Source organism: Corvus hawaiiensis, chromosome 4 (genome assembly GCF_020740725.1).
Source record: "Corvus hawaiiensis isolate bCorHaw1 chromosome 4, bCorHaw1.pri.cur, whole genome shotgun sequence".
Lineage (NCBI taxonomy): Eukaryota > Metazoa > Chordata > Aves > Passeriformes > Corvidae > Corvus > Corvus hawaiiensis.
The window spans coordinates 20,901,540-20,915,180 of NC_063216.1; the positions used below are offsets into that span (position 1 = coordinate 20,901,540).

General features: G+C 42.8%; 1 protein-coding gene across 9 annotated transcripts in view; it reads left to right on the forward strand.

Annotated features, from left to right (window-relative positions):
- Positions 1–13,641, forward strand: part of DGKI (diacylglycerol kinase iota) — a 214,091-nt gene that overhangs the window by 188,875 nt on the left and 11,575 nt on the right. For 8 of the 9 annotated variants that reach the window (XM_048300143.1, XM_048300144.1, XM_048300146.1 and 5 more), the window contains 4 exons: positions 1,965–2,002; positions 3,558–3,678; positions 10,999–11,035; positions 12,933–13,032. In XM_048300143.1, the coding sequence (XP_048156100.1) occupies positions 1,965–2,002; positions 3,558–3,678; positions 10,999–11,035; positions 12,933–13,032 (296 nt within the window). The other variant, XM_048300151.1, reaches the window with a different exon arrangement.

The following is a 13,641-nucleotide window of genomic DNA, read 5'->3' on the forward strand; positions in this document are numbered from 1 at the left end:
CTTTATCCTAATAGCCTTATCACCAGACCAGCTTCTGGTTATGGATATTCAGCATAGAAGATTTTTCACATCTTGTCAGGCTTTTCATAGAATCATACCTGTCTCTCCTGTTTTTTTGAACTGTAATCTTAAGCGTGGCCTGCATAAGAAAATGCATCACTGCCTCTTAGGAAAGTGACTTCAGGGAATCCATGTCTTAAAAAATTGGATGTAGAAGGCAATGAAAAACTCATGTCACCAGTTCATTTGATTTTCATGTGCAAGGAGTGCAAAATATTTATACAATTCAGACTGCGGTAGATTAAAGAATAAAGACATCAATGAGACCAGATTGATGAAAAAAAGAGGGAAATAGATAAAGCAAATTACCTGAGTTAAATTTCTGCAAATAAATTTGGGCTGAGCAATTGTTTGAACCCTTGGGAGAAAAAAAGAAGGATATAAGCCACTGAAAATAAAAACTGAAGATTGTTCTAGCTCTTACCTGCTGGTGTTTGCCTTCTTCAGTTCCTAAAATCTGTGTCCTCACTTTCACAGATGCCAGAGGGATTTTTAGGATTTAGCTTGACTCATGAGCACTGAAAAACTGCCCTAAATCTAAAGTTGCAAGAATTGCTGCTACTGCTTCCTGAAGACAGGACTTAGCTGGACTGGGTTTCTGCTTTTCCCACTGCTACATGGCCAGGGCATCAGGCATTACTGAGACCAGAAAGCCACATAGCCACAGGTGTTTTCAAAGAAAGGGACACTTGTTGAGTTGCCTTTGAACATCCTTCCTCTTCTGCAGTGTTAAGCTTGGATGTCTTGTCATTTCTGAAGGCGTAACAAGCTCATCATGGAATTCCCACTGTGCAGTTTCCTGTGTGTTATTTTTCAGAGGCAAGGCCATACTGTGGTTCTCTTTCCCCCTTTGTTCCTGCTTCCGTGAGCTTTTGGCATCTTTATCAAGGATGGCACTTGAGCAAATGCTTAATTTGATTGCACTGCCTAGATGCAAAGGTAGAAATGGGCTTAGACACTCTTGAAAAAGTATGAGTTGAGGCAGGTGTTTAATGCTTTCTAAGATGCAAACCACATACGTGCTGTCTCAGATTATTCATCATTGTTTTTTACAATATATATCATGATAGGGAGAAGGAGGAGAAAAGAAGGAGATAGCCACATAGTGGTATGTTTGTAACAGCTTCTCTGGGCAATAGAGAGTACCAGGCTTTTGCCTTCCTTCTGCTTTTTTAACAGGCTCAGGGCAGACAGAAGTGGGTGGGGAGAAGCTCCCAGCTGTTTGCAGCTCTGTCCTGCCTTGTTGTGAGCCCTTATCCTCTTTTTTGCTTTTTCCTTCTATGTCTGTTTAAAATACAAAGGCTGATAAGGTGAGGGCTGGCTGCTCTGTGTTTGACCCTGCCTGCCAAACCCAGGGGACTTGCTCCCTGCTGGCATCTAATACCGTTTTTGTAACACAAGTAATTGTGAAGAAATTTCTCTCTTGTCACTTAATCATCTACAATTTGGAGTTCTCAGTGTATTGGGGACTGACTGACCACTCCACCATTGGTATGGCAAAGTCTGACAGGTCTGAAGACGCTTTCAGGTTCTCTGTGTGGATAACACTGATATCTTCAGTGCTGGTTCAGGTGCTGGAGACTCGACTTTGTCCATCTTGTGGACACTGTTGCGAGGTCTCAGAAGTATTTCAAGTGAAAAATTCAGACAGAAGCCTGCAGTTCCAGGTCAGCATTGGAAATGATGGCTTGATGTCCATACAGCTTTCATCACCATGGGTTGTCTTCTGCCTTTCCAATATGTGTCAGTGCAGGGTTTGCACTGGTTTTAGTAGCACATGAGAGTGCAAGTGGACTGGAGGATGTCAGTCTTAACTTGCACGTGCTGTGAGCTATGTCCTCAGCTGTGAGGCTGTATGCATAATGCTTTCTGCCTGACATCAATTTTCTTTTTGCCTTTTGCAGCACTTTTACAGGCAGTCATATCTGGTGATCTACTGAAGGTAAGTACAGAGCACTGAATGTCCACTTATTCACAGTTTTTTGCTGGTCAGATATACTGTAAATTTTATCACACCTCTGCTCAAAACATAAATAGGCGGCTGTAGGGACTGCTGGCAAGGGCCATTTTACAGCCTTTCCAGGAAACCCTGAATACTAGGGGAACACATCATTTAGGTGAGGTGTGAAATTTGTGTGAATAGGATCTGGTGTTAGCACCTTTTTGCCCAGGATTCAGAGCCCACTGCACAGAGCAATGTGCCAGTTGCTAACAGGGAAATTACTATACTGGCAGCATTGAACAGCAGGGTAGTTCTGACACAGCCTTACATACAAAAGGATATTTTACACCAGTGAGGTTGGTGGCCAAGCCCCCAAGTGCTAGCTTTTTCAAAGTCTACCTAGGCAATCACCAGACCAGGTAGAACAAACCTCAGCTGGTTGTTCTATCACCTGATGGATGTCTCAAAACATGAAGTGCCTTGGTATAGTTGGTTTGGGAGAAAAAAAACACTCATGCAAAATTTTTTGTGCCCATGACTGAAGTCCCGCATCAGAGAGCTATTCAGGCTGCATGTCTCAGTAGCCAAGTCAGGATCTGAGAACATGCCCTCAAATTTGGATGAGGACTGTGATTAATGATTGCAATTTTATCTGTGAGAAGCCAGCTTGGAGCCATTTGTAAAAATTACAGTGCTGTTAGGCCAACTTTTTGCCTGCAGGTGCCCCTTCTATACCACTGCCTCAGCACTTGTGCCTGCAGCATCTAGGGAGCAGTCCTTCAATTAGTCATAAAAATAGTGTCTTCTTTCCACTTCTTGAAAACCTTTTTCCTGAGCTGGCTTTGATGGGGAAACTCCTTGCCCTTCCTCAGATGTGCTGCATCATAAATGAGTCCTCAGTGTTGCAATTCTCTCCTTTTTCTGCAGTGATCTGCACTGCAAATCCCACTCTCCCTCCCCCAAAGTTTGCAGCATTTCTGAGACCTGGCTGGTTGTTATTCCCCTCTCATTCTTACCCCTCCTCTGCTTCCTCCTCGGCCAGCCCTGAACAGGGGGCACAGTGAGAAGGGAGGTCCGTGACAGTCACCTCACCTCCTTGTGGAATTTTGAGTTGGAATTTTCTGATTTAGTCAGAAAATCTTCAGCTCCTGAGCTAAGGAAAAATTTGAGTCTTCAGTAAAGAAGCCAGAATTTTGTATCAAGTACATATATTTTAATATATCCCAGCAGTTTCACCAGATGTGGTTTGCAAGCATTGCTAGCAAACAATAAATCATCACCAGTAGAGTAGCAATGTCTCATTGTTTAGGAAATACAGACTGTTCTCTTTAACCCATATAATTGTCAATACTTCTGGTTTCAGATGTTTTATATTAGGGCCTAAAAGCTGGTTTTAAATTTATGTCTTAATTTCTTTTGTTTCAATTTGGTACTGACTTACAATTGGAACCAGTAAAGAATTTACTGACATACTTGTTTTTCTGCTCCTTCCCTCTTACCCTTCTGTATGTTTTTTTTTTCTCTCTCTCTCTTTTTTTTTCCCCCCCCCATCCAGTTCATAGAATGTTGTAAAAAAGGAGCCAATTTGTTAATCCAAGGACCTGATCACTGCTCCTTGTTGCACCATGCTGCCAAGGCTGGGAATGGAGAGATTGTGAAATACATCCTGGAGCATGGTGAGTCACAGTGGGCAAATCCACAGGGAGCTATACTTCAGCCAAGTGTCAGTCGGGCAAAACCACACCGGGCAGCTGAAAGTGGCCTCACTCATCTGTGGTCTCCCTCAGTGAAATGTCCACCTGCAGTATGTGTGAGCAGGAGGCTGGGGATGGGGTAGCAGTGATAGTGATGGCTCCAGATAAAGTGTGAAAAGAAGAATTAGAATGGCTTTTGAGGAGGATGATGTTTTCATGTTTGCATCAGCTGGGGGGCTGTGCAGACACAGTGTGACGCTCTAGTTAGAAACGCTGGAACAGAAATCTTCTGAACTGTTTTTCAACTAGAGCATATGTTGTAGAAAGCATCTAATCTCCATTAAAACATTTACAGCAGCGAAGAGCCCATACAACCACTGCTATTATTTCAGCATTTAGTAACACACTGGTCAGGAATCTGCTTATTTATTTCTAGATGAATTCACCTAGCTTCCATACCAATCTTAGACTATTAAGTGTGTTAGATTCAAGACCACCCAATAGCAAAAACTTATGATCTGAATTTTGTATTTATAGACTGTGATCATGCCATTGCCCTTTTTTCCTTTTGACTCTTCTCTTCGTCAGTAGCAGGGATTGCAGGCTATGCAGCAATTTGTTTGTGTCTGAGGCAGTCACATTTAGGAGTTTCTGCCAGTTGCACCACTGTAACTTTGTTCTCTCACTGCTGGAAAGTGGCACAGTAATATAGTCACTGCTCTGCACATCGAGCTGAAGTCACAATTATCAGCCTCCTTGATTGTAGGAAAAGTTTTCTAGTTGTGACTCTTCTCTGACCTCACTTCAAAATATCAATGGCTATTTTGGCTTCTGAATGTCAAAATATCAGCTACATTATTTAAGCAGCAGTGTTAGCACTGAACACAGAGGCTGCCCTTGGCAACTATGATGAGTGTTAGCTAATGCTCCAAGGCATTGCACAAATTGTGCAGAGAGAAGAAAAAAGCACAACTCGTAAGAAAGGAAGAAGTAACAATGCATCTCTTTGAGCTTGACTCCTAAGTTAGGTGTTGACATATAGGTGTCAGGTATTATATAGGTCCAAGTTCCTGTACTGTCAACAGCAATCTGTGTCTTAGTTCATTTGTTCTTGTGTGACAGAGGCACTTGCAGTGGCAGATGGAAGTGAAGAGGGCATCCTTAATAGCAGCAGACTTCTGGCATGACTAACTCAAAGGAGATCCTAGTCAAGGTAGTCATTGGAGCCCAGAAAGTGATTTGGGCATCAGTTACCTGTGTTCATTTAGATAAACATAAATGTCTAATGCCATTTGCCCTTGGATAGCCAGGACATTTGGTTGGGTCTACAAGATAACCCACAAGGCCCAGAGGAGGCCCAACCTGCACAGATAGCCAAAGCCCAAGCAAGCATCTCTATCATTCCAAATGCATCCCAAGTCTGGTCTGTAGGTGTATCAAATGACACAAAATATCTGTGTGTGGGCAACTGAACTGTGCCCCAAAATCTGACTGAGAGGGGCTGAATTGTTCTTTTACTTCTCTACGTATAGATACCTGCACATGGATAGGTCAGTGCAGTTTGCCTTATACCCAAATAATGGTTGGTTTTCTCATCAGTTCTAGCAAGCTTTACCAGTGCTGACTCTACTTCCTATTTAACTGCTCTGGATTATCTCATTAGTCACAGTGCACATATGTGCCACTGAATTCTGTAGACAGGCACAATTTTGTTTTATTTTCTTACTGCCCTGGTCTCTTTTCACACTGCACATGACCTGTGCCAATTCACTGTCATAGATGCTTTTCCAGGATTTTTATTAGACACATATACTTTAACTTAGTCACAGTCTGACCTAGTTACTGCTCTTTTGGTGAAGGTTTTAAGTGAGATAATTTAAACTGGTAAGAATGTAAGCAGGGAATCCATGGGAATTTTTGAAGTAGGTAGAGAAATGTGAGGGATTATGGACTGTTAGACAAAGACAAATCAGAAGCTTGAGCAAATGTCAGCTCAGTTAATCTCTCCCTTCTTTATCCCCAAGGATGGCAGGAAGCTTTTGCAGCTTTCCAGACATATGTCCTCTGGGCTTCTCCAAATGCATTGTTTGTTTAACGTTCTCTGGGGATCAGGGAGTGCATGGGACAATACTCTAATAGAGTCCTCCCCTCTTCTCCCACCAAGCAATTAATGAAACTAATTTCTACCCTGGGCACTTCTCAGCCACAAATGAGCTCTCTTGCTGAATCATCATCATCACAATGTCCTTGTTTTTCTTTGCATTCTCTGGCATTTGGCATCTTCTCAGCAATTATTACTGTATACAACCTGATCCAATGCTACTAACATCTAAGGGTTTCCCTGTGTGAAACTTCTTGTTTCTGCCGATATAAACCCATAAAAATTTCATAAAAATGAGTCTTCTGTTCTGGCAATTACCTCTGCCCAGTCACACTTCCTCTCTAGTTTATCAGCTTCCCATACATGGCTGGAGATAGTCAATGCTAACAGGAATTCCACCCTCAAGCACACAGCACAGAAAATCTGTTATTAACCACACGGGGAAAAATTTTCTGAATATCTCTAAAAAACAACAGCAACAAAAGAAGACAAAACCCACTGCCCTGGGAACTTTAATTGTCTAGTTTGAAAAACAGTGGGGTGAATCCAATGTAGTGCAGGAGTGGCACCCATAAAACTAGAATTACAAAGGAAGGAAAACGATGTAGTGATGCTAAAGCTGTCCTTTGTGGAGATGGCTTTCTGCAAACATGCAGGGCACATTGATATGAAAGCTTATTCTGTGATCATGATCAAAATGATTTCAGATGTTAAGGGGAGGAAAATAACCTATCTTAAATTAGAAATAGCAGAGATGAGTCACACAGGGGGACTGCTGTGCAATGCCACCTGATAATTCACAGCAGTCCAGCACAAGCCTGGAATAGTAGCTGAAGCACCAATGTAGTAGGTGTCAGGATGTCTTTTCCTTTTAGTAGAAAGGTCAGCTTTAAAAACTTGTCTGTAGCTGAGGTAAGAAATGCTTAGCTAGAAACTGAAGGCCAAACTCAGTAGGTATCAGAATCACAGCTTTTTAGTGCTGCGGTCAGCAACTGCATCACGTCCTAATGCACGTACATTAGAGAAGAGTTAACTGTCTGCTTGAGTAACACAGGCAGAATTGAGGAAGGCTTAAGAACCTCTGTTAGAAAAAGGGCCTCCTAAATCATCTGTATTTGGTATCAAACTTGGATTGAAGTCTTTATCTGGCAGCTGTGAAAAATTTATAATTTATAAACATTATGCAAATAATTCCATTTACTTTGTCTTGTCTTCTGTAGACATTCAAAAGACAAACAAGAACTGTATAGTTCATCTAGGGTATTTTAATTTTAAACAGAAGAGAGGAAAGATGCTTACCCCTGCCTTAGGAGTTTGTGGTGGGAACTTCTGATGTAACAGATGGTATGTAGGGCATCCCATCCTAAACACTTCTGTGTCCTCAAACATCAATGTCCTTGCTTCACTAGAAAGCATCCTCTGGTAAAAAAAAGATGATACTTTCATTAATCTTAGCACTGCAAAGTCCAGAGTTAAGAGCCATCAGCGAATCTGGATTTGCATCCTGACCAGATTCAGAAGTTTCTAAGAAGGCTTTTGGAAAGCAAATTTTGTTGTGACAGAGATGTGTGTTGGGGACAAATTTGAATAATCATCAGAAAGCAACACTGAATGAGAGTGAGTTTGTATGACACTTGTTAGTATGTCTAGATTTGCAGAGTGTTTTAGGGTAGTGGTCATTTGTGAGGGGCCTAAGCAGAAAACAATTTAGTTTTTCTAGAAGACACAAGGTATAACATAGTCTATTTTAATTTCAAGTTTACCAGATTTTACAGCAACATGACAGACAGGTAGGAAGGAATGCTCCCATAACCTGACTGGCCTCTATACTACAGTGGAAATTCTGAGCTAAAAGACACTAGCAGAAAAAAAACCACTGTTAATTTTCACATCAGGTAAAAAAGAAGAGGGTGGAGTTGGGGAAAGGCTAGAAATAGTTATGAATTTCCAGGTTATTGTTATTTTAAAAATACTACCACTTCGAAGGTAAGGATGCACATGCAGTTTTGTTCCCCAGATAACAAGCTCAATCAGGTTATTAAACAAAGAGGATTTTGACAGATAAGCATCCAGAAATGTTGATAATATCTGACATTACTGCTTAGAGTAAATACCCTTCTTCCCCAGTTCTGTGAAGGACTGACAGGACACGGGACTGGCAGGGGCTAATATCTGTGGGTCTCCTGTGGGTAGCTGTAACCACATCCATTGGAGAGGGCTATGCTGTGGGCCCAGAGGCCTTCCAAGAATGTGTAGTGCTGTATATTTTGGAAATGCCTCTGAAATATGGTCACTTAAAGTATTTTTTTTTGTTGTTGTAGTGAGCTCAGTGAAGGAGCAGCTGCTTTTGAGTGTCTCCTTCCCTTCCCTCCTCCCATACCCAGCTCAGGCTGCTTTGCCTTCTGAGAAACTGGAGAAGGGCTTTGGTGAAGCAAAAGAGGGCAAAAGGAGAGAAGGAAAAAAGTTAGTAATTCTACACAGACAGTCTATGGGCAATGTTAAGGAAAGAGAGTGATCTCAGCTGGGCTTCCCCTCGGTGCGTCATGCTTTTCAGCTCTTTTCAGGCAAACTTCTCCCCCCACCCCGTCCCCCGTCCCCATCCTGCCATTCTTCAGCCCCCCAGTCTCTTTTTCCCTTTCTCTCTCTTTTTTTTCCTCCCTCCACCTCTCCACACATTTCTATCTTTTGTTTTTATTTCCCCCCCTGCTGTTTTCCTTGATAGAAGTCTCACTCATGCATTTCCCTTCCGGATTTCTATTGGGTTATTTTGTCCTCTTTCTCTCTGTGCCTTGGTCCCCTTTTCTTTCTCTGCCTCTTGTCCCAGAGTAAAACAGCCGCCTCCCCGCTGGGTCAGGATGACAGTGCCGTTAGCTTTCCCAGTGCCAGCCCTTCCCACATCTGTGCAGCTTTTGTCCCTGGGCAGAGGGGGATTTGGAATGGTCGGTTGGCAGCGCCAGGGAGACTGATATAAAAATGAGGTCCAAAAAAGAGGGGAAAGGGAATTAGGAGGAGGGCGTGAGATGGTTTAAGAGAAGCACAAGTGAAAATAAAATAAAGAAGTAAAGGGCACAGCTCAGGCTGTGAGTTGGGACATTTCAGCTTCAAAGATAGGCCAGAGAGAATGAAATTAATCAATCCTGGTACCACATTGTGCAGCTAATTATTAACCCCAGTATCTGGCCCTTATGTATGGCTCGGATGGAGTCAGGGCTCTCCCATGAAATGCTGAATTTGGGACAGTATCCAGGAGAGCACCCTTCTCACTTAGGTGGGATGTACTTGTCATCTCCTCAGGTCTGTACTCACAGACTGCCCTCACAGTCCTCAGCACTGAGCTCCTCTGTCCTAGCCCTGCTATTCCTTCCTCCTTCAGATCAGTTTTCCTTCACCCTTGGCTTCTCTCCAGACCTACTCTGCCCCAGCTTTCTTCTCCCCCTCAGGTCATATTCTTCCAACTACTCTCCATTTTACTACCTTTACTTAAATTTTAACATCTTTTTCCGCTTACCTGGGCAAGTAACTCTATGTCCCATAAAGCCAGACCTGTCACTCTGTTCCACCTTGGCAATACAACCTTCCTTGCTCCATCCATGAACAGAAATAACAGGTGGCAGTGTCTTCTCTAACACACTGCAAGCAATTCCTGCTTACCTATCAATGGGATGTGGCATTGCAGGAAGCTATGGGGAATTACCTTTATTTTCAAGAGAACATGATTTTCTCCTAGGAAATGTAAAGGACTCCTTTTCTTCATATGTGTTTTTTTAATTGTGTTTTTAGTCTCTCAGGCATTATCTTTTTTTTTGCCTCAACAAGAAGCTCTGCTTATCACCCTTTATCCTTCTTCACGCTTCTGGGAGCTCAAGGGTAATGACTGATTCTTCTTTCAGACAGGCAGGAGAGAACACACCACTGCCAAGTGTGGAGATGAGGATGTGTGGTGGTAGAGCCAGGGTGCATTAAATAACTGGCAGTGGCTACTGAGTTTGGGGAACTGTCATGACAGGTATGCAGTGGCACACAATGCCCTGTGCACTAAGGACTAAGCACCACCCTTTCTCGTGATGACAGAAGATGAAGTGAAGGAGCTGCTTGCAGCTCCAGCAGCCCCCAGTGATGCTCCATGTGTATATTGTAAAAGCAGGGAGGTAAAGACAGGCTGCTCTGATCTGTTTTGACACACACTCAGAGTGAAATGACTGTAGAGAGGTTGCGTGTAGGCCTTTGTAAGCAAGTAGTGTGAAATTCCTCAGTTCCAGGTGAGATTTGCTGTAAGCTCTTGAGGACTCTTGAATTTCAAAGTCACAGTGTGCTGAAGAGAAATATTCATGTGCAGGAAGGAAAAGTCTTGTAAAGTTTCCCCGTTCCCCTTGCTGACTGCCCTATACCATCTAACACTACACTCCAGAGCAGTGAAGAGAAGAATAATATGACAGACTGCAAAGGAAAAGTTGGTTTGTTTTTTTGTTTTTTTTTTTTTCAAATGCTATCCAGATCCTAGCCTCTCCCATATCACTGTAATTCAGTGATGGAATTTGCTGCTATAAATATCTGCCTGTAGTGAATATCAAGGACAAAAGGACATTAACATAAATGCATTATTTTTTTCCCGCTTAACAAAAATCTCTTCTGTTTTTCTTAATGTTACTTTCCTGATCATTGCTAACCAGTAGAGTACAGGATTTGCATATCAATATAAAGACTGCTGGGAATATTCCACCCTGATCTACATTTTGTATAACGCTATTAAATGGACTAGCACAGGGATGTCATTCAGGATGGAATTTGGCTAATTTCAACTTCCTAATGACATTTTCCCTCAAATGCCAACAATAGATTTTAACTTGCAATATATCAGGGTTTCCAGTATATCAGAATTTTCAGTGTACTGTACTTATGTGAACCACTTAATTGAGCAAGGTGAAGAGTAAGAAAAAAACTCCATGAATATTCATTCCCAGTATAATTTAGAGGCTGCTACTCCCTGTTGCTGACACTCCAGCAGTGACTGTGCATTCAGAATTTTATTAGTGCAAGGGCTCACACAAGCAAATAATTACATTGAAGTTTGACATATTGTTTCAGGCTGAGCTTTCACTTGGCTTCTTTTATGTATTTGTACTGGGAATCTTCTCCTGGTAGACATACTCTTTTAGTCATGCAGGCAAATGCAATATGACATACCTGACTATCTTTTGCAGGTCCATCTGAATTACTGGACATGGCAGACAGTGAAACGTAAGTACAACCTACTCTGTCCTTCACATTATGCGTGTTAGACTGGCAGACTCCTCTTGGCTTTCAAGTGCAAACTTTTAAATAGGAAAAAGATTTTAAAATGGCACAGCTCTTCGAAAAAAACAAACAGAAGTCCCCCTAAAAACCACATACCAACTGCCTCATATGTGGATTTCTTTCCTAAACCAAACATTTCTTGGATTTCACAGAGGACTTTCTCCCTATTGCTTCCCATGATTCCTCAATCCTTCTAGAGGAATAGAAGCCTTGCTTTGTGTTTTGAAGTTTCTGGCCTCCATCAGGCCTCCTCCCTGATGTTTCAGGGACCAACCTGAAGAGTAAATTCCAGAAGTCAGGAAATTACTTTCTTGACCTATACCTTTTTTCAGTCCCTTCTTGATTCATCCAGGGTGCTCTGCCTTAGCTCTCCCAAGTGACCAGGACCTGTGCAGTTGAAGTAGTTAAAACATGCATCAGCTCTGTTCTGATATTAAAAAAACCCAGCCCAACCAACAAAAAAATTACCTTCCTTTCCAATTCCCAACTTTTTTACATCTTGTATAATCAAAGTTTCACAAAATTATGTAAGGGAGGCATGAATAATCCTGGAAAATATGTGTAATACATGTGAAATAAAAGCAGTCTTTCTGACAAGGATCAAGCCTACCATTTCTCATCCCACAGTGCCCTCCTCTGCCAACAGAGAGGACCTTTTGCACAAGGTGCATGTGGGAAGTCCAGAGATGACAGGGGCTGGATGGACTGCCCGGTCCTTTTCATCTAGGAGTGTAGCACAACCACATAAAGTGTTAGTGAGCATGGCTATGAGCTATGAGCTTCCTTTTACAAAGGTTCCTCTACCTCTAACCCTTGAAAGGGGAAGGTTCAAGCTGTAACTGGCAGTATGAATTTGTCTTTTGGTCCTCATGGGGAAATAGGATAGTATACCATCCTGATACTAGTTCTCATGCAGCAAGAGCATATTTATTACAAGGTTGCCTCTTAACATTTCAACTTCTCCTGTCATGGATGAGGGCTGAAATTCCTCTATGCACTCTGTGTAGGTAGGTGCAAGATTTGTCCTACTACACATATTTCTTGTCATTTGTTATTTCACCGGTTATGTAATGGCCCTGCTTGTTGGATATTTGTATTAAGGACTCCTTTTCAACCCACTCAAAGCATACTTGAAAACATCCCCTTCTTCCTAGGCAAATCTAGATGGATTTCTTTACTCTCAGTACTACAGCCAGTTTCAGAATCCTGCCAGACTTAGCTCCAGTGTAAGTGAGAAGCTTTGCAACAAATGCACTCCCACTACCCAGTCTTCCCTTCTGAAAAGCTTGTGTTTAATCTTCCCCAGTAGCTCAGCAGTCCAGTGGTGGAAAACAAACACATAGCTCTTGCTCTCATACATCCAAGAGAGCAGGATATCAGAACCAGGGCAGCAAGTGCAGCAGTCATAGCTTTGATGGGCAGGATTTTTGCAGGATGACTGCAAGAATGAGGCTGAGGAAAAAAATTGCAGGAAGAAACAAACCCTGTTGCTGTTTTGCCTCCTGTGAAATAAGAAGGTGTCTGGTTTGCCTTTTCAGCAGTTAACAGAGCTGGTGGTTGGATGGGAATGTGACATTCAGTCCTCTGAATACATAAAATCTGTGCATGTTTCTTTCCCATCCCTCAGAAGTTCTTCGTCTGCTATTTGTGCATTGCAGGCTTTCCTACTGAGTCAAAGGATGTAGATGCTAAGGGAGAGAGTGCACAAGTCCACCTCTGCCAGCAAGAGGGAACCTCGCAGAAATGCAGCATCCTTCTGTGTCTATCCTCTGCAGCTCATACTTCGTAAATGTACATTGGTGTGATGTGTCTCACTGCTGGTTTCTGTACTTTGGTCTAGGGGTGAGACAGCATTACATAAGGCAGCCTGCCAGCGCCACCGCGCCGTCTGCCAGCTCCTGGTGGATGCGGGAGCCTCTCTGAGAAAGACAGACTCCAAGGTAATGCAGCTCCATCAACTGCTATAAACCCCTGCAGCCAAGCGAGACCCATCAGCATCCGTCCCTGCTGTTTGCATGACTGAGGCTTCCTTGTGTGTGCCAAGGGCAGCTCCTCTTAAGCAAGCTATTTTTATAGGGAAAACTGTATTGATTTAAACAAGTACAAGAGACTTCAGTTCACTCCCCTACATGGGTCACTATTACCATAGTGAGAGCCTGGCCTCCAGCTATTTGGTGCACTGGGTGTGAATGAGACATCTCCATGGCACAGCAGTATCCTCCTCCTGTGTGGTCAAAAAAGAGGCCTGTGGGCAAGGACCACCTGCAGGAGCCTTGGTTTCTGATTGCACAGCATCAGTGAGGCTTGATTATTGTGGCTGACTTGCTTTGTGAGGATGGCTAACTGTCTTCTTTTGCCCTGGCTTGCCCCTATGCTCACTGATGTGACACTAACCACAGCACTCTCTTGGTGTAAGCTTGACTGAGAAAGAAGTCTGGGAAAAATTAAATCCAAAGAATATTCCGTCATTGCAACAGTCTGATTGCTTAGGAACATGATCCAGAAGCTGCCTCTCTGGAGTTTCTGAGCACAAGCACCCTGTGGTCAGC